General features: G+C 39.3%; 1 protein-coding gene across 1 annotated transcript in view; it reads right to left on the bottom strand.

The window, feature by feature from the left end:
• GRIN2B (glutamate ionotropic receptor NMDA type subunit 2B) overlaps positions 1-19,727 on the bottom strand; it is a 420,712-nt gene that overhangs the window by 289,074 nt on the left and 111,911 nt on the right. Inside the window, exon 4 of the mRNA XM_017528199.2 lies at positions 6,738-7,166. Within this exon, the coding sequence (XP_017383688.1) occupies positions 6,738-7,148 (411 nt within the window). The 5' untranslated portion in view covers positions 7,149-7,166. The remainder of the gene's footprint in view (positions 1-6,737; positions 7,167-19,727) is intronic.

Genomic DNA, 19,727 nt, shown 5'->3' on the forward strand with positions numbered 1-19,727 from the left:
CTGAGTGACTCTGATTCAAACACTATTTTATTCTGCTGTTTTAAAAAATTGATCTTGACTTGTCTTCAACACTCATATCCTATGTGCACCGTTGGTTGAAATCATCTCATGTCTCTGCTTTGAAAATCCTGATAAGTTCTGATCAAGTCACAATCAGCAATGGCATCACCAAGAAGCTACTGAGCTATTGCTTATCTACCGTGTCTAAATGGAAGCATGTTAACATCCCAAAATCTTCTCTTTCTGTTAATAGGAAAAATTAGAATCCACTTTCCTCAAATGATTTAGGACAAGTTTGGTTTTTAAAAATGCAAGATGGCATATACTGAGCATCAACTGTCTACCATGCAGTGGGCCCACTGCATCATGAAGCTTGCTACCCTCTGTGAGCTGGGTGTTATTTTTGTTTCCACTTTACAGAGGGAGATTTTAAGATTCAGAGAGTCTGAAGAGTCCAACTAAGGTCACATGGCTGAGAATGGGTAGAGCTGAAGCCCATTGGCTCCAAAGTTTGCATTCTCTGCATGTGCTGCTGCCTTCTCTTACATACCAGCACGTCCCTGGAAAATGTATGACAAGTGATGGCTGGTATATTACTTTCCAAGACCAAGTGCCTGTATTTCTGTGAATGTCAAAACAATTTCTGGGCTTAATTGAACACTGCACCTAAAGAAAATCCTAGCTCCATTTTTTAAAGACAGGATGTGCTGGCCAACAAGAAATGCATTTCACAGAAGCGGGTGGAAAGAGCCAACCAGACACAGCTGTAGCACTGCCTACCCATCTTCCCCCGAAGTATAGTTCAAGGAAGTAGGGAACATTGAGAGAAGAAACTGAACTCCAGGTAATTTTACCCTGGCTCACTGTGTGGACTGGGAAAAAGTTTTAAAGTCAAGCACATCTGAATTCAGATTTCAGTCGCACTGTTGTTCTAGATGTGTGACTTTAGTCAATGTATATAAACGATCTCCGATTTAGTTTCCCCATCAAGAGAGAAGAAATACTACTACTTCCCTCGTGAGACTGCATGAGAATTAAAATGCTCATTAATATCATGCCTGGTTCAAAGCTGACATATTATGTTAGTTTTTTTTCCTCTCACTTTTCCTACCTCTATATCTTAATACCCCTCATCCAAGAAATGCCATAACACTACAGTTTGCTCCCAAAGTATTCTATCCCAGGGAATATCACAGACAACTAAAAGCAAAATAACAATCTAAGAGACATCAGAAATTAGTGAAGAAGCGTAGGGTAAGGTATGAGTAACATGTAGCAATCTTGGTTTCAAGATTATGTTGGATATGCAAATCCATATGAGCCAACGGAAGACAATAGTCTATTCCCAGTGTCACACACCACAGCTGGCCCATCTACTCTCTCCAAACTAACAGTCATTAAGCAAGTAGGGGTAGAAGATAGGGGAAGCGGGGAAGAAGATGAAGCCAAAAAGAATAGAGCCATCTTCCTAACCCCAATTAGATTGCAAAATGTGGCTTTCCGTACAGAAGATGAGAATGCTACTGAAAGCATCCATTCCCAAAGAAGTAATTTATTATTTATTTATTTTTGTTTTTCTTTCTCTTTTGAGACAGAGTCTTGCTCTGTCACTCAGGCTGGAGTGTAGTGGCACGATCTTGGCTCACTGCAACCTCCGCCTCCCAGGTTCAAGCAATTTTCCTACCTCAGCCTCCAGAGTAGTTGTGATTATAGGTGTACACCACCATACCTGGCTCATTTTTGTATTTTTAGTAGAGACGAGGTTTCACCATGTTGGCCAGGCTGGTCTCGAACTAACTTAAGGTGATCTGCCCGCTTCGGCCTCCCAAAGTACTGGGATTACAGGTGTGAGCCACCGCATCCAGCCCCCAAAGAATCAATTTAGAAAGGAAAGAATCATAACAACAGACTCCACTGTAAGAATATTTTTGCATGTCCTCTAAGGAGGAGTAAGATAGAGAATGTAACGCACATTTCAGGTACCCTGCTATGCCCTGACCAATGCGTCCATTTCCAGGCCCGGATTCTTCCCTCAGCATACCTTTTTCTTCCCCATTCTTGTAGTATTACAGATTATATCTTGTATCCGTTCGCCTGCTTCTACTGTCACTTCTACCTTTCCGCGTTTCTTCCTACTTTCTGCCCAAGCCATTTTCATTAGTTCTAATGCCAAGAACAAAACAGTTGTCATTGACTCTATCACTGCCTATCACTACTCCTTATTTCCCTCGCCTACAATGTCTGTTTGCCACAATACAGCTCTAAAATCTCCCACATACTTTATTTCATTTTATCTTCAAAATGTAAGGTGTATAAGGCAGAACGCAAAATTTATATCTCATAAACTACAAACTGAGCATCATGCAGTATAACTAATGTGTTTGCCCACATTTTCAAAACTCATCAGAATGGAGACTCAAATTCAGGAAAGTATAATTCTTAGTTCAATGTTTTGTGAAGCAGAATTGTACAACAGAAAGCATGGGTTTCAAAATAGGTATTCCTGAGAATTGAATTCTAGTCCCATTGCTAATAGTGTGCTGTGATATCCTGGATTAGTTACTTAACCTTTCTAAGCTAAAATCTCAAAGCCCAGGGAAGATTTCAGACAATCAGTAGAAAAACCTCCTAGAAAGAAATGGAAATATACATAGTTTCAGTTCATTATTCGGATTCAGATGGGCATCTTAAATCCTGGATCTCAGGGAGAATAAAAGCAATTATAACAAGGCAAAATAAAATAGGCTCTTTATACTCAGGTGGGGAACTGCCAAAAAGCACCTCATACATTTTTAAACATTCACGATTACTATTCTAAACACTCTTCTGTTACAAGCACCTAGGAATTCTTTCCAGGTTAGAGATTTTCTTTAAGGGACTATGCCCTTTGTGGCTTCAGCAGGCTTCCATACTACTTGTGAGCCTCAGTTTCCCTGGTGGGGTAAGACCAAGACTCCCAACCTCACGCTTCAGAGCCTTTCACCAGATTTTCACGTTTCAACCACATGCCCTTCTTGGGTGGTCTCCAATTTAGAGCTTTTCCTACCATTGTCCATAATGCTTTTCGATTCCCATTCTTTTCCTGCATCATGATGCATACATCCTCACTTTCTTCAAACTGCTCCACACAGCCTTCAGCTTTACCTGCTGAATGTTATGCTGGACACTTTAGTGAAGCACTTGCGATGTATCACCTCATTTAATCCTCAACAACCCTGTAATGAATATATTATTATTCCCATTATACAGGCAAGGAAACCAAGGTCAAGAGGCAGGGACTGGTGACTTGTCCAGATTCCAACATTTAGGAAGTGATGCCTGAATCCAGCTTGGGACTCTAAATTCTGATTTTTTAATAGCCCTACGCTGCTGGTCCCCATGCTTCTTTCCACCATAGTATAAAGCTCATTTCCTCTTTGAGAAAGCAGACGGCTAATTAATGTTTTTACTGATTAATTGGCATATGCAAAAAAGTGAGCACATGCTATCTGACCAGGTGCTGAACCGCCAAACTGTATCTGTGCTGTTGTCAAAAGTTTTGGGAACAAAGCTGTCTTTCCCGCATCAAAAACTTCTTGATTACAAATTTTATCCCTGCAACGCAATCTTCCAGAAAAGCACTTACTAAGTGGGTTCCATCGGAAATAAACTAACAACAAAAACCTAAGTTAAAACAGACTGGCAATTACCTGTCTCTGAGAAGGGGAGAGCAAAATAGAAGGCTTATTGATCATTCTTCAGACGATTACTATAAGCCTTCAATGGCGCCAAGCACAATGTCTTAGACTTTCTGCATCAGTTCCACTTTCAAATGTTTTGTCCTATTCCCCTGTTGATTAATGGTTGTCCAACTGTGTGTCCCCAATTCTATGTTTGTAAAACATGGTTATGGTACTTAAAAATAAACTTCTATTAAAAAAAAAAAAAACCTGCCCTTAGTTTTGAGGTGTTTTATTTTTGAAACTTGTCCCAAAGGCTTTTTTCTCTGAGATCTAGGGACTCTTTTTATTTGCCTTCATGCAAATCGTGAAGCCCCCGAACATTCCTCTGCATGGCTGCTGGGAAGTTTGCTGACACGCTCTGTCCAGGTAGCTCCTGCCACCACCCATTCAGCATCAAGCCCCTGGGTCTGAGCCTCCAACTTTCCAGGATCTCCATTATTAGAACATTTTTCTTTCTTCTTTTCCCTCTTGCTGCTTAGAAACCATTCTTTTCAGGTCAAAAGTCAGATATTTAGGCTATTTTAGAAAAGCATCTAAAAGTCATTGCCCACCTCCCCATGTATTCCAGACATGATGGAATATTCGGGTGTGGTAGCAATGAAGGCAGGAGCAAGGGGAAAGAAAGTGACCAGAGAAGATCTCATTATAGTGACCTAGAAGAATTCACTTTACTGGTATCAGTTCTCCTATTCACTCCTAGAAGGCCATAGCCAATGAGTCCTCTGTGAAATTGTGCTGCACCCAAGGGCTCCACCATTTCATACCCTTGTTATGTTCTCTTGTAGTTAGATTCCAATATTGCCCGACGCTGAATCACATAATAGATCACTTTCAGTCAGAAGACATCCCCCACAATGCTATATAACAAGGGAGAAAGTGAAGGGCAGTGACATATACGAGACCACAACCCGTCATTTCCTTGAGAGGCAAGAGAGCACATAGCCTTTGGAGCTAGCAACCAATGTTAAAATCCTGGCTTCCACTTATGAGCTATAGCATTTTGGATATGTTATTTAACCTCTCTGAGTGTCAGTTTCCCCATCCGTAAGATAAAGATTAAACAACACCACTTAGGTCACGAGGTAGTTAAGAGTATTAAATAAAATAGTGCATATAAAGCCCTAAGCTCCCGGCATATAGGGAACATTCTCAGAGCCCCTAGGATACATCAATGAACAAAAAGAGTTCAGTCTCTCTACATGCTCTGCATCTTACTTCATATTGGAACATTGATGTTGTGGATTTGTAAAAGGCACCAGAGAGAAGCAATCAGCTAGTTAGGCATAACCTTTTCTACTGAGGAGAAATAATATAGGTTGCACAATAGCCCACATGAGAAAAAAAATCATTTTTACCTACTGTGCTCTCAAAGTAAGTATGCACTTATCCGATAATTTTAAAATTTGCTTTTATCCATATCAGAATTCTTTTGATGCAAAATTGTGCCCTCAAATTGCCACTGTTAAAGTAAAATTTTCTAAGGACAATCATGTTTAAAGAAAAATCTACCTGAAGTACAACTCAGTAGGTTATGCCTGTCAGTCTATATTTTCCATTTTGCTTATTTTTCCCACTTCCCTTAGCACGGGCTATTTGTGCTAGTGCCTGTTTTCTAACAGCTGTACCTGCACCCACGTAAATGGAAGGATATATTTCTCATATGATAATGGAATGTCTTTCCTCAACACTTTCAACTTGACCTTTCCTAAACTGAAGGGAAGCTCTGAAGCAGAAGCTAGGCATCTCTGCCTGCTGCCGACAGATGGCGGTAGCGGTCACGCAAGGTTCTTTCAGTCTCAGCCAGGTCGCTCCACTGCGGTGGTTCTCAACTAGCCAGGTAGCATGCATGCGGTGTCTGTGCTAGGTTTTAAGGTGTTTATAAACATTATTAACCGGAAAGCATGTCTTCTAAGTACAAAACTAAAGGCGGTTTTGAGCGTGGTGATAAAAAGTATAAGACGACAATGACAATTGTAAAAACCCAAAGTGATGAAAAATGGTAAATATAGCACTTGTGGTGAAACAAATTATTCTAAGACATGAATGGCTGCAATGGACAGTGCATATGCACTAAGCGCTGTATCTAAGCAATGAACGATAATCAGTAAAGCAAGGAAAATAACTGAATAACTGATAATATGTAAAAATGAAACAACCGGAACCAGAATAAAACACTTTTTTATGCAGTTAGAAATTAAGCCCCAATGTCAAGTGGCAATTAGTTATATAACAATTAACGTAACATGAATGCAGGAGAGGCTAGGATTTATTGGAGACTTTAGAGCAGGGGTTGTCCATCAATCTTAACTGCACTCTAGAATCACCTGAGGAACTTTTACAAATCCTGACGCCCAGGCCAATAATCAGAATCCCTAAGTGTGGGACTCAGACATCAGCAGTATTGAAAGCTCTTCAGGCGATTTGAATGTGCATCCAAGATTAAGAACCATTCCCTTCAAATCTAAGCATGGGGAAAATGAGGTTGCTACAGGTTCCATGGATTAAAATCTATTTGGATGTGCAGATCAATGTGTGTGATAAGCATTAATTCCTTGGCAAAAATTATTTCCCTGTAACATTTGTATCTTCAAGGAGAAAAATCAGGTGCCTCAAGAGATTTTTCTTTTTATAATCTTGAAAACAGTATGGGGGAGAACATGTATTGCCAAGGAAAAACAGAGTATGCCTTTCATATACCTATTTGAAGAAAATGTATCCCAGAGCTACAAATGTCAACATCCCTTAGTCATTTCAGTGAGTCCATTTATAAACAAGTGGACATGTAAACCTTTCCAAAATGATTGCAGCTTCTAGACACCAGCACCTTTTCCTCACTTTCATCTTTAAAAGATTAATTACAAAAAAAAAAAAAAAGATTGATTACTGGCCTACCCACACTCTCAATGCAATCTGGTTACCTTTCATCATGAACGACCAAGTTTTATAGGAAAACAAATGTATGGTTTAGTCCTTAGTACAAGCCCCCAAGCCCTTCTCGCTGCAGCCCCTTTTTACCTTATCTGCCATTATCATAGAGGAGCCGCCGTGGATGCCCAGGATGGGGGTGAGAGTCTGTGCTGAAATGAAATCGAGGATCTGGGCGATGGCTTCCTGGTCTGTGTCATCAGCAAACACCACCCCCTGGATCTTCCTGTCAGACATGAGATCACAAATGCGGGTGATGATGCTCTTTGGGTCAGTCTCATTCATGGCTACCAGCTCCACCCGGGGCACCACGGAGAGATGGTGGAAATCATCTTTCTCGTGGGCATCCTTGATGGCCACCTCGTCGGAAGTGCCCACGAGGATGACAGCAATGCCAATGCTCGGGGGACTCTTCTGGGAACGAGCTCTGCTGCCCGACACGGCCAGGACAGCCAACACCAACCAGAACTTGGGAGAACAGCACTCTGCTCTGGGCTTCATCTTCAACTCGTCGACTCCCTGCAAACACAAAGAGACAGGGTGTTAACATAGGACCCACACCACGTAACCTGTCTTAGAAGAGGCTAGATAATGCAATTCAAGGACCTTATTTCCTTTCATTGAGCACCAAACCCAACTCCATCTACCAGCCTACTCTCTTATCTCTGGTATTTGCTCTGCAGAATGAGAGAAAATGAAACTTTCGAAAACCTCAGAAATCCGTGAGCAAGGCAATAAAAGGTGCTATTGCTATAGTCATTGGCAGCTAGAGACAGAGACAGAAGAGGAAAAGAGGATGTGAGTGGTCCAGGTGGCCAGGCGAGTCCACACACACGACTCTCCGGGCACTTGCTGTTGCTGCAGGACTCCTAGACCTTCTGTTACAGCCACCCTTGAACTGTTCTTGGGCTGAGGGACGGCAACGCCAGGCCAAGTGAGCAGAAAAACGTGCTCAGCAGAGGTGAGCAACAGAACATGGGCTGGACAAGCTGGATGTCGGGGCAACAGGTACACAAGCCCTGCATTCTTGCTGCCTCATCTTACATTTGCCTCAATGAGGACAACAGCCAGAAAAATTCTTTGGTAACCCTGTTAATATCTGGCTCTTAATACTAAATTGCAAAAACAACTGATACATGACTAGTATTTTTAAATCATTGTCTCAATTGATCCTTACAATAACCCAGCAGGGAATAAAAAAAGAAAAACATTATTATCCTCATTTTATAAATGTGGAAGCCAAGCCTCAAAGAAGCTAAGTGTTCTAAGACCATGAACCAATCAATTCAGTGAAATAAACCTGAACCCAGATCTTCTGACTTTTGTATTCCAATTTGTGTTCCATTACACTACATGGAACTGCCTCTCAGATTACCAATTATTATAAGGAATACATATTACTCCAGTCTGTTTATGCACCAAAATACAGAAACTTAAACAAACACTATTAGCAGCCGAAGTAATGTTAGAGTCACATCTGGAAAATGTTCCTTTTTTTTTTTTTCCTGATGCCATCCTATAGCCGTGACTTCCCTAAAATAACTGACACCATCTTTTCATATAATTTATCAGCTTTTACCTACAAAGAACTCCTTCCTTTTTACTTCCACACATGACCCTAGATCTTACTTTATGCACCGGACTAAGGACACAATGTTCTACAGAATATAAGCCGTGGTCATCTCTCTTTATGCTTCTCCTCATTCTCTAAGAGCTCCTCTTATTTTAATATAACTAGTTCTGCTTATGTTGCTTTATTTTAAATAATGCTCACTATTCAGGTGATGGCTACACTGAAAAGCCCAGCTTCACCACTATACAATATATCCATGTAACAAAAGCACACATGTACTGCCCGAATCCAAACAAAAATTAAAAATTAAAATACATTATTTATTGTACATTTTTTATATGCTGTACACTATGTTAGGCATTTCCTCATATATAATCTCTCTGATATTCATGGACACCCTATAAATTAGACACTTTATTCCCATTTCTCAAATAGAAAAACAGAAGCTCAACACAGTTATGTAATTATCCAAGGTCAATGGCATTATAACACCAGCATGCCAATACATAAACACAGCATTTTAATACTCCAAGGAAATATTCTACAAATTGTGCCCAGAACCAAAACCAGATTCTCATTCTTCTACAGAGAGAGAGAAAGCATGCAACTAAGGATGCTGTTTCCGATCTTTTGCTTGTTTCAAATAAAAAGGTGAGAGATTAAAAATCTAAAAATGTTGCGAGTTTAGCTAATTTTTAAAAATCTTGAAGGTATTCAATAAAGATAAGGAAGTGTTTGAGATGAGCAGTTAGTCTTGACTGCAAAGGGCATTAATGATTTGGGAGTAAGATGCTCGGGACATTTTGCGGCTGAAGAAGCACAAAATCCAATCCAGTTCTTGGCAGAAAACATTTTGGAACTCTTACTGGTGTAGTCATCCTTCAACACTGCCAAGAAGGAGACCTGTATTGATTGCCTTGTCTGTCCCTCGCAAATAAGATGAGTAGCTCAGTGGTTCATGCCTGAGAAAAGTTTACTCCTGACAGTTTTCTGGTCTCCGTGTCTCTATGAAAACAGGGAATGACTCCACGAGCCCTGGAAACATCTGCTGATGGGCTGTACCGAATTTAGGAGGAGAACCAGGGCCTGAATTCCTCCTCCTAGAACTTAAAGGAAAGCAACACTAGACAGACAATTGAGTCGTACTGATATAGTCAGAGGAAGGCAGAAGGGGTTTGCCACAAAGACCTGTGGACAAAATACAAACACACAGACAGACACACACACTCACAATCTGTTCAATTCCAAGGACTGGTTCTCAAAAAAAGCCAAAAGATTTAGCATTTGTCACAACTATAGGCTAACTTCATTCCAATGGTATTCCAATCCTATAGTTACAAGTCACTAAATTAGTCTCCTTCACATTTAAAAGTGGCCCACTCTGCCATGACAGTTTATTAACTTTAATGCACTCCACACTCTCCCACTTTGATGTTTTATTTGCTCTCTCTGAAATATCTCTTGTGTTCCTCTATTTTGTCTCACACAATATATTATATTTTGCTATGCAATGGCTAGTTGTGACACCCAAAGAATAGTATCTGCTTTTACAGAGCATCTCATTTATACTCAGGATACAGCAAAGCACTTTACAAAGCAATACATTATGGGAGATACCAGGAACAGAGGGGCTGTGAGACAAAGAGGCTACTTTGAATACAAACTCAATTTCAGACATTTAAAGGAGATTCATTGAAAGAAAGCATGTAGCCCAAGATAAGCAGAGTGGCTTTGCTCCCTTCCTCACAGAGACCATGGTAAGTCTTGCTCCCACCATCCCATTCACTGCACTTACCCTCCCCTGTAGAATTGAGCATTGCTTCCTTTGGGCTCTCACCATAGCCTGAATGTGTCTATTTAAATATATATAATCTCTTATTATCAATATGTGATGATGTGTCCACATACTTTAGTTGATAACCTCCTGGTGAGCAGGGACGTTTTCAGTTCAGTAAGCATTTATTGAGCACTTACAACCTAGTGATTTTTTTTTTTTTTTTTTTTTTTTTTTTTTTTTTTTTTTTTTTTTTTTTTTTTTTTTTTTTTTTTTGGTGATGAGGATCCAACAGATACAGATGCTATCCTTCAGGACCATGGTCTAGAAGACTATACAGACATAGACACACAAGGAAGATGTTGCCTCACTTTTATCACATTCTTGAGCTCTAACAGTGCCTCATATGCAATAAGGAAGGACTCAATAAATGGAGCCAATATTTGAGTTTCTACCTTTAGGATGAACCACATAAAATTATCAATATTTGACCATTTTTGACCTGCAACAGTTCAACCTGCTGTGCGCCAGAAACTATTATTGCCAGGTAATTTTCATGATTAGACACTCACAAAAACATTGTAAGTCATACTTTCCCTTCATTACAAATGAGAAAACTGAGAGTTAAGTACATGACCAAGATTACACAGCTAATAAGGGATGGCATCAATTTTCAAACCCAAGTTTGTCTGGCTCCAAAGCCCTTGCTGTTTCCCTTCTGGGGCCTCTCAGTATAATATGAGTGAATGAATGAATGAATGAAATCATCAACCAAAACCAAGTTGTATTTTAATACTAGCTCTCCATTAACACAGTGCCTGAGGATGGGCCAGTCACCAAACCACCATCTCTGTGCTATCATCGGTGAAATCAGGATAATATACCTAACCTACATAGCCCAAAGGTTTTTGTAAAGATCAAATAAAAATATGTATATGGAAGTGCTTTGAAGAATCTAAAATACTCACAGATGCAAAGGATATTACATTTAAGCTTCTATAGAAGCTGTTCAAGGAGCCTAGTTATTTATGATAGCACAAAGTGAGCATGTGGGAGGTGAGGGTGAAAAAATGGCAGACAGAAGCTGAGAAGAATGTTAAGAGGAACCTTGTAGGGGCCAAGAGGTATTAGTTCCCTGAGCAATGTAACTCCCTGAAAAAGATGTCACATAATGGCCTCAGGGTAGCAGCGACCTCCACTGACAGCTTGCTAGTCATGTAGATGAATTCAAGAGTCACTCAGGCCAGGGCCAGTATTGGGAATCAGTGGAGCTCAGCATATCCAAATCATGCCATGAACTCAGGAACCAGGGTGCACAAGCAGTACTAGCAACAAAGCAGGAAAATTAGAGAGCTGACTGTTCACTTATCTGGCTCTTTTCGTCCTTGAAGCTTGGGCTGAGTGATCCCTAGATCCACAGGAAACAGAAAGCCATAGGAGCTTATCTTCATGCTGGTAAATGGTACAGGGTAACTACAGCAGGAACAGTCTACACTTCACATAAAGCAGACTCTAAGGGAAGACACACCTGGGTGAGAAGCCAGGCTAACCCTGTCCTTAGAAAACTGAGTCCTGGGACAACCCCAACTGGAAGGATAAATGTGACTTAATCAATAATTAAGTCAAAAATATTCCAAGCACCGTCTTTTAATGCAGTCAGGATGTTGTTTGGAGTGATTCAATTAAGGAGACTATGACTGGAATATGACAGACAGTGAGTGAAATTAAGATTAAAATGCCAGAACTATGCATCAGGTCCAGTTTCCCAAGCTACCAATAAAGACGCAAAGTTAGGGAACATAGGCTTAAAATGTGTCACAATAGAGAGTGGGGAAACAAGAATTCTCTCATATAATGAAAGTCAAGAGAAGTATAAATGAGTATCACCTTTTTGGAGGTCAAAGTGGTAGTATCTATCAAAATTTTAATATAAGACAAAATAAAATTCAAAGGCAAAAACACCAAAAGGGACATTAAGTGGTATCACATACTGGTACCAGGAAGATGCAATCATTATGAACACATATGAGATTAAAATATGGACTTTTCATATATAAGGCAACATAAAGTTTTCATGGGGAGAAACAGACAAATCCAACTGACAAAAGATCTTATTAACTAAGACATTAAAGATATTCTTTTAAAGCATGAGTTATAAGTTTGAACTAGTTCACATACCTAGAAATGCATATAGAACAGTGAACAGATGTTCAAGTATATATATGAAAAATATTAAATCTACAAAAATGTCAGATTTTAAAGAATCAATATAAAATCGTCATTTTTCTATAATGTGATTAAAAGTACATTTTTAAAGGTAGCTAAAAATACTACATATTTAAATTTTTTTTAAACTTTGTGATTAAATAACTATAAGGTTAAAAAGGAAATCATAAGGGAAATTAAAAATTCCTCTGAACAGAATAACAATCAAAATACTAAATGTCAGAATTTATCCAGCACAATTAAAAGCTTAGAAAGAAAAATATATCTTTTCGTATAAATATACATTTATAAGAAACCAAGAAAATAAAATATAATAATTAAATTTTCAGTTATTGCATTAGAAACTTGACAGTCAACCCTAATAAAAAAAAAAAAAAAAAAAAAAAAAAAAAAAAAAAAAAAAAAAAAAAAAAAAAAAAAAAAAAAAAAAAACCAAAGCTGATCTTTTAGAAAACAAAGTTCTGAGAAGATGAATCAAGAAAAAGGTAGAGAAAATGCAAATCAAAGAGAAAATGACATATAATAAAAATTTTGAAATAATGAATATTATGTAAACTAGTTACTTTTTCATTTCATGTGTAATATCCAATAAGAACAGCAAATATGGAAAGGGACTTAAAAGAATGTAGAACATTCAAATTAAGTTTTAGAAAATTTAAAAATTGTTATTGAAGCCCACAACCCTAATTCATCAAAACTGCCCCCCACCCTGACTCCTTCACTCCCTACCCAATCATCCCCCCACCTCACCCCACCTCTGCCAAAATAAAAAGAAGCAAAACTGATATAGATGGTTTTATAGATTAAGTATATCAAACTTGTAAGGAAGAAACAAGCCTTGCTCGTAAAAGTGGAACAAAAAGAAAAAGAAGAATAGCTTGATTCTAGATTTAGATAAGTATAGTATAAGAAAAGATTATTATAAATCCCTTCCACTTATGGACATAAAAGCAAAAAAAAACCTTAAAAATTACCTAACTAAAACATAGTATATTTTTCAAAGTGATCATCACCACCATGATCAATTGTGTTTTACACCTGAAATGCAAGAATGGCTTAACTTCAGCATATATATCAAATAATTCACCACATTAAAGAACTGAGATATTTATATGAATATCTCAAAAAAAATGAAGATAACACACTTAAGGGAAACACTCATGTATGACACAAATATTAAATTGTGTTTAAAACAAACAAATTAAAAAGAAAAACTTTTTGATAATAGGAAATAAAGAGACTGCTAGTCTTTACCTGGTGGGTACATCCAAAAACTTTAGTTCCCATTCCCTTTGATATTGAGAAAAAGGCAAGGTTAATGTTATCAGTACTACTGGAAATTCTGATAAACAAAAAAGTCAGGAAAGCAAAAGCTTTAATGATAGGAAACAAAAAGAGGAAAACTGGCATTACATGAAGACAATATGATTGTCTACATAGAGAACCCAATTGAACTTTAAAACTATGCAAGTTAATATGAGAAAAGCAAAGTTGCTAGATAAATGATCCTCTTAGAAAACATTAATACTTTTAATCTACAAGGAAATTTAATATTCATAATGGCAAAAACTACTGTAATCTGTTTAGGAATTATCAAAAGTCTTAACAAGGCCTCCACAGAGAAAATTTGAAAACATTATTAAAAGATTTAAAAGAAGACCCAAACAATGTAACCATATACTACATTCATGAATACGGTATCATAGTATTTTAAATTCTATTTTCTACCATTTCAAGCCAATTCTTACCAAAATAATAGTAAGATTTTAAAGGAAATGTTATAAACTTATTCTAAAATGTATAAGAAAGGATAAATGTACACAAAGAACTATTAAACACAATGTCCTTATCTGAACCTAAAATGAAAGTGTCTATGGACTGGAGAAGCACATGGTTGACTCAATTCTGCAGAACAGATCCAAAATAATTTTTAATTAATATATTTTTAAGAATTTTAAGTTCCAAGTCAACTAAGCCTTTAAGTTACACCTTTTAAATTTAAATATAGAGGAGCAGGGCAAATGTTGAATCAAAGAAGTGATCTTGAGTCAGAATGTTTAACTTAGGCAATAAATGTGTTTATCAACATCTGAGGTAGGAAATGTGAGTACCACAGATGACAAACATCAACTTTTCAATGTCACCATTAAGTACAAGACCACTATCTATTTTTGTCCACTGGCATCTATACATTCAGAGCATTTGAAAATCCAATTTCAATCCTCTAAATGCACTGAGTGTCTGCTAAACTACTAAATATCATCCAAGTCTGAAGAAATAATACATAAAAGGCACCAACCTTTGATTTCAATTAACTTAGATCCTACACTTCTATGTTGTTATTTTCCTCCCTCTCACACTGTTACCATCATCCATTACTCTTTTCAAGCTTTTGAGCTCCCTTGCCCCTGCTCTTTCTTCAGAAAGGAGCAAGATAAGAAATCTTGAGAGTCTGGGGTATGGAGGCAGGGACTGAGACTGTGCCCCTATGAAACCAGTGGAGAAAGAAATATCTCTCTGGACATGCTAGAAACATGACCAATTCATTTCTCACTGAGTGACCCATATGACAATAAACAGGGCTCCTTAGTCCTGGAGTTGGGGTACTCACCTAAATATAGTCCTGCAGGAAATTAACCTTAAATTGATTTCAACATATCACAGCCATACAAATAATGGAAACAGAAAATCAAAGCCTTCATTAAAGCTGTTTCTGGGAAAATATTTGATCAGAGAGGAGCAGGACAGATGGGAGAGAGGGGAAAGAGACAGGCTTTGATTATCTAAATCTCTGAGCCAGCAGATAAACCATCAAGTCCTCCTACACAATGCATGTAAGGATGCTCTTCTTAAGACCCCCAGCTCCTGTAGACCCCTAGGAGAAGATGGCCCCATCACTGCAAAGAGCAAAGGAGGTACTGGATTTCTTGGCAGCAATATTTCTGCCAAATCTTTCCTTGAACCTCTCCTGAATAAAAGTCTTCTCGTTCTTAGTTCAACCAGACCTGTCACCTGGGCTTCTTCCTTGTCCTTACAACACTTCCAGTGGCTCAAGCCAGGTTTTTCTATCTGAGCTGTTCTTTCCTGGTGTATGCACAAAGCAGAAGTATCACTTCTACTGTCACCCAGATTCTTGATACAAGGTTTGTACAGATAACTAATAAAGGATTATAAATCACTTTACACGTGCGCATTTTAATAGAAATTTGTAATACAAACGTAGATGATTATCAGTACTCTTACCAGCAGCAAACACTCATGGGTTTTTCTTTTTTCCTTAATATTCTGTAAGAGCAGACATCAAAATTGTTCAGTTTCTCTCCTAATATCTGCACACGGTTCTTAATTATAATTAATTTATATGCCTCCAAGGACAGTGTGGGCAGCTCTGCTGAAATCCAAACCTTTTGAAACCTGATTCTGATTATTATCATTTGGCAGCAGATTAGGGCAATTGTGTGTATTGGTTTAACAGCAAAATAGCATTTTCAAGTGTTAATAAAAATTATTGGCTTGTCGCTGTCTATTAAGAGGGAGTCGGGCAGTGAAAATAAGCAGATGATTAAAGGAGAAGCACAGGAGCAGGGCAACAGGAAAATCTCAACTGGGAAGGAGTCGCAGGAAGATACTGGAAGGACTACAGAGAGCAGGGAATAGGGGACAGACCACCAAACCTATAGGCATCTACCCAGAAAACAGTGGTGTTCTGAGCTGCAGATAAACAGCCTGCACTCGAGGAGACTTAAAATGTAGGTGTTACATAGGTAAACGTGTGGCATAGTAGTTTGCTGCACAGATCAACCCATCACCTTGGTATTACGCCCAGCATCCGTTAGCTATTCTTCCCGATGCTTCCCTCCCTCACCCCCTCCCTTCCCCACAGGCCCCAGTGTGTATTTTCCCCTCTCCATGTATCCATGTGTTCTCATCGTTCAGCACTCATTTATAAGTTTACCTGTGTAACAAACCTGCACATCCTGCACATGTATCCCAGAACTTGAAAATAAAACTCAAAGGAAAAAAACAAAATGTAGGTGTTGAAGAAGGCTAATTCCAAGCCCCAACCCCCAAAACAATTTGTTTTGTAGCCTAAACGTATTCCAAGCCACTGCAAACCTCAACAAAGCCTCTTTTGCAATAATAATCATGTTATTTTGTGATGGAGAGAGCAAAGCTTTCGAGTTAATGGACTCACATTTAACATTTCTTCTTAATCTGCTGTGTGATCTTTACCTCTCTAACCCTAAGTCCCTTATCTGTAAAATATGAGATAACTACTGCCTTCGCAGAATCACTACGACTGATTCATTTGATAAATGTTTGTTGAACATTTTCCACGTGCCAGGGAACGTGTTAGGAGACAGGATCCAACACAGAATGGGAATGGGACCCAATCTCCAAGCAGCCATTAGACTAGTGACCAAGACAGACAAACAGGAAATCTGTATCATGTGAGAAGGGCTATGACGGAGCATGCCCAGTGCTACCCGGGAGATCAGGAGAGTAACGAGCTAAGGACGAACAGATGAGTAGGAAATAGTAGTGAAAACGACAGACTGAAATTACAAAAGTAATAAAATATCATTTAGAAGATCCCTATGATCTAGTGGAGAAAGCAAGGACCTGAAGTTAAAAGAGCTAGAATTCAAACCTGGCTTTGACACTTATCTTGGGGGCGAAGGAAGAGAGTAACTTAAATTACCTAGACCTCATTTTCTTCTTTATAAAATGGGGATTATTATCCTCACCTGACAGAGTTGTTGTGCATATTAAACAATTTACTTGAAAGCATCTAGCACAATGCAGTTACCTGATATTTATTCATTGAATGTGAATATATTCTGTTCAGAGGCAGATAAGGAGCTTCTTTTGACTCCAATTACTTAGAAAGGAGTCAAAGAGCTCCTTCCCTCCCAACTCCCTCCTTGGCTTTAGCACAATTTCTACTGACCTTAGAAATAGGTTATTTTAAAAAGTCTATAAGTGGCAATCTCATGGCTAATGTAAACAATACTTAAATTCTAATCCCAGGGAGAGCCAGCACCTACTCCCTCGCTCCCTCCCTCCTACCAGCCACCAAACCACCACCAAATTTTATACAAAGTAATAAGACAGCTTCAGCTGTGTCAGAATAGTCATCCTTAAGATTTGGAATCCACATCTTCAATCACAGTACTGGAAAGGAGTATAGAAGTACAGGAAATGCAGAACCCACACTCACTGCTTTTGCTAGTAACAAGGCTTTTCTTGCACACCCTAATGAAATGAGGCAGGGAATGTGTCTTATTTATCTATCTTCAGTACTTAGCAAAGCATGTGGCATATGGTAGGAGCACAACAAACATTTGTTAGTGACATAAATGAATGAACCAGACCAATAATGAGTTGCAACTCTCTAACTCCACTGATCATGAACAAAGGCACTGTTCTAGGTCTTTCATTTCCCAAGGGTTACTAAAACAGAAGGGCAATACCATAAACAGCTGCACCATTTCCAACTTCTTAATATATAGGGGTCATTCCTAGGTCAGTGTTGTTAGTTGGTAATTGCCTATGTATCTGGATGCATATGCGTATGTGCAAATCAATGTGTATACGAGTGTTGCATGTGAGTGAACTCAAATTAGCCCTCTTTTCCTTGGTCTCTGAGTTATGGGGTGGTTCTGCTGATGGAACATGGTTCCCAAGCATGACTCAGACTTCACCTCAGAGCCAAGGTTTAAAACAAGCTTTTGAGTTCCTACCTCAAAGAGCCCTGTAGCTAGGCCAGTGTCAACAGGGAACCAAAGCTGCATTATCTCAGCTGGCTGGTTCTCAGGCCAACTACAGATGCAATCACACATTTCCTAATATAAAATGCCGTCATATTATTCCCACCAACATACATAGTTGTTAGCCACATAACTAAGCATAAACGAATTGAGAACTCATTAAAATCCCTCTAATGTTACCTGTGGAACTGAGCACGTATTCAGAGCATTCATTACAAGTTGAAGATTTACTCTCTAGTTGTTCTTGCCCTTCCCCCCAAATTACAGGATAAGCAGTGGGGTAGAAAGCCCACAGACTGAGGAAATTGTTAGGCCATTACAATTCTGCTCCCAACAAAGCCTGTGGCTCTATTTCCTGATCTGTGAAATAAGAGAAATGGACTGGTTCTTGAAGTCTCTTCCAGCTGTAAAATTCTTTGAATTCTGGTCTTCCGCTCACCCCTTAAGATCTACTCTCTGCTCTGCACAAAGCCCTGGGAAGCAGACTGTTTGGACTGTACGGTGAGCTTCCCAGTCATCTGGTTTCCAGGTGGGTTTGGCCAATCGACAACACAGGCAGGAGATGAGTGGAAACAAGATCAAGACAGGGCTATTGACTCCCCCGACCCTCTTCCCTTTCTGCTGCTCACTGTGGGCTGGCTGTATCACTAAACTGAAGGTCACAGCTTCTGCTAAGCAACCCTCTCCCCATGGCTCTCTCCATACAGCCTACCTCCAGACTCCAGAAATTGCCCCACCTTCCTCCTTCGGGGGTCACAGGTGGTGGTAGCTACCCGCAGCTGCTACTAGCTCCAGGATACCATTTCTTGTTTTCATGCACCGTCCACACTTTTGTAAATAGCCCTTTTACTGAACTCTCTTCAAATTAAACAAATTGAGTGTGGCATCTGTATTCTGCTCTGACTGTAAATGATGCAGATCCCTCCTGAGTTCCACAATACCTGTGAGGCTTTCTTTGATTCGAAGTGGCAAAAGCAAGAGGATGGTTCTGCTGATAGAAGACGGCACCCAAGCATGACTCAGACTTCAGCTCAGAGCCAAGGTTTAAAACAAGCTTTGGAGTTCAAACCTCAAAGAGAGCCCCGTACCACCACCACCTCCACCACTGAGTCAAGTACGGCCTCTCATACTGCTCCCTGCTTATCCTCGGGCCCTCGTGAGCAGCATTATAAGCAGCAATGGTCTCCAGGTGCCTGGTCCTTGGCGAAGAACGATAAACATCTGAAGACTATTTCAAGAGAACAACCATCAGGAGCCAGCATTTTGAGAATGAGAAATGTAAAAGCACTGGGAGTCAGAAAAATACACCAAGCAATTATTGCAACGACTACAAAATAAAATTCAGAGAAAGGCAGTGCATTTTCACTCAGGGAAAATGTGGTCATTAATGGGACTTTGCTGGAAAAATAAACTGGTTAATGAAGCCCTAACTTTTTATTCTTCTCTTTGATTTGGTTGGAATCTGATTCACGAAACAATTGAGTTTTAGAATCAATTTTTACTGACTATACAAATTAGAAATAGGCCGGGCGCAGTGGCTCACGCCTGTAATCCCAACATTTTGGGAGGCCAAGGCGGGTGGATCACGAGGTCGAGAGATCAAGACCATCCTGGTCAACATGGTGAAACCCTGTCTCTACTAAAACTACAAAAAATTAGCTAGGCATGGTGGCGCGTGCCTGTAATCCCAGCTTCTCAGGAGGCTGAGGCAGGAGAATTGCCCGAACCCAGGAGGC

This window comes from Cebus imitator, unplaced genomic scaffold, assembly GCF_001604975.1.
Source record: "Cebus imitator isolate Cc_AM_T3 unplaced genomic scaffold, Cebus_imitator-1.0 Scaffold2, whole genome shotgun sequence".
Lineage (NCBI taxonomy): Eukaryota > Metazoa > Chordata > Mammalia > Primates > Cebidae > Cebus > Cebus imitator.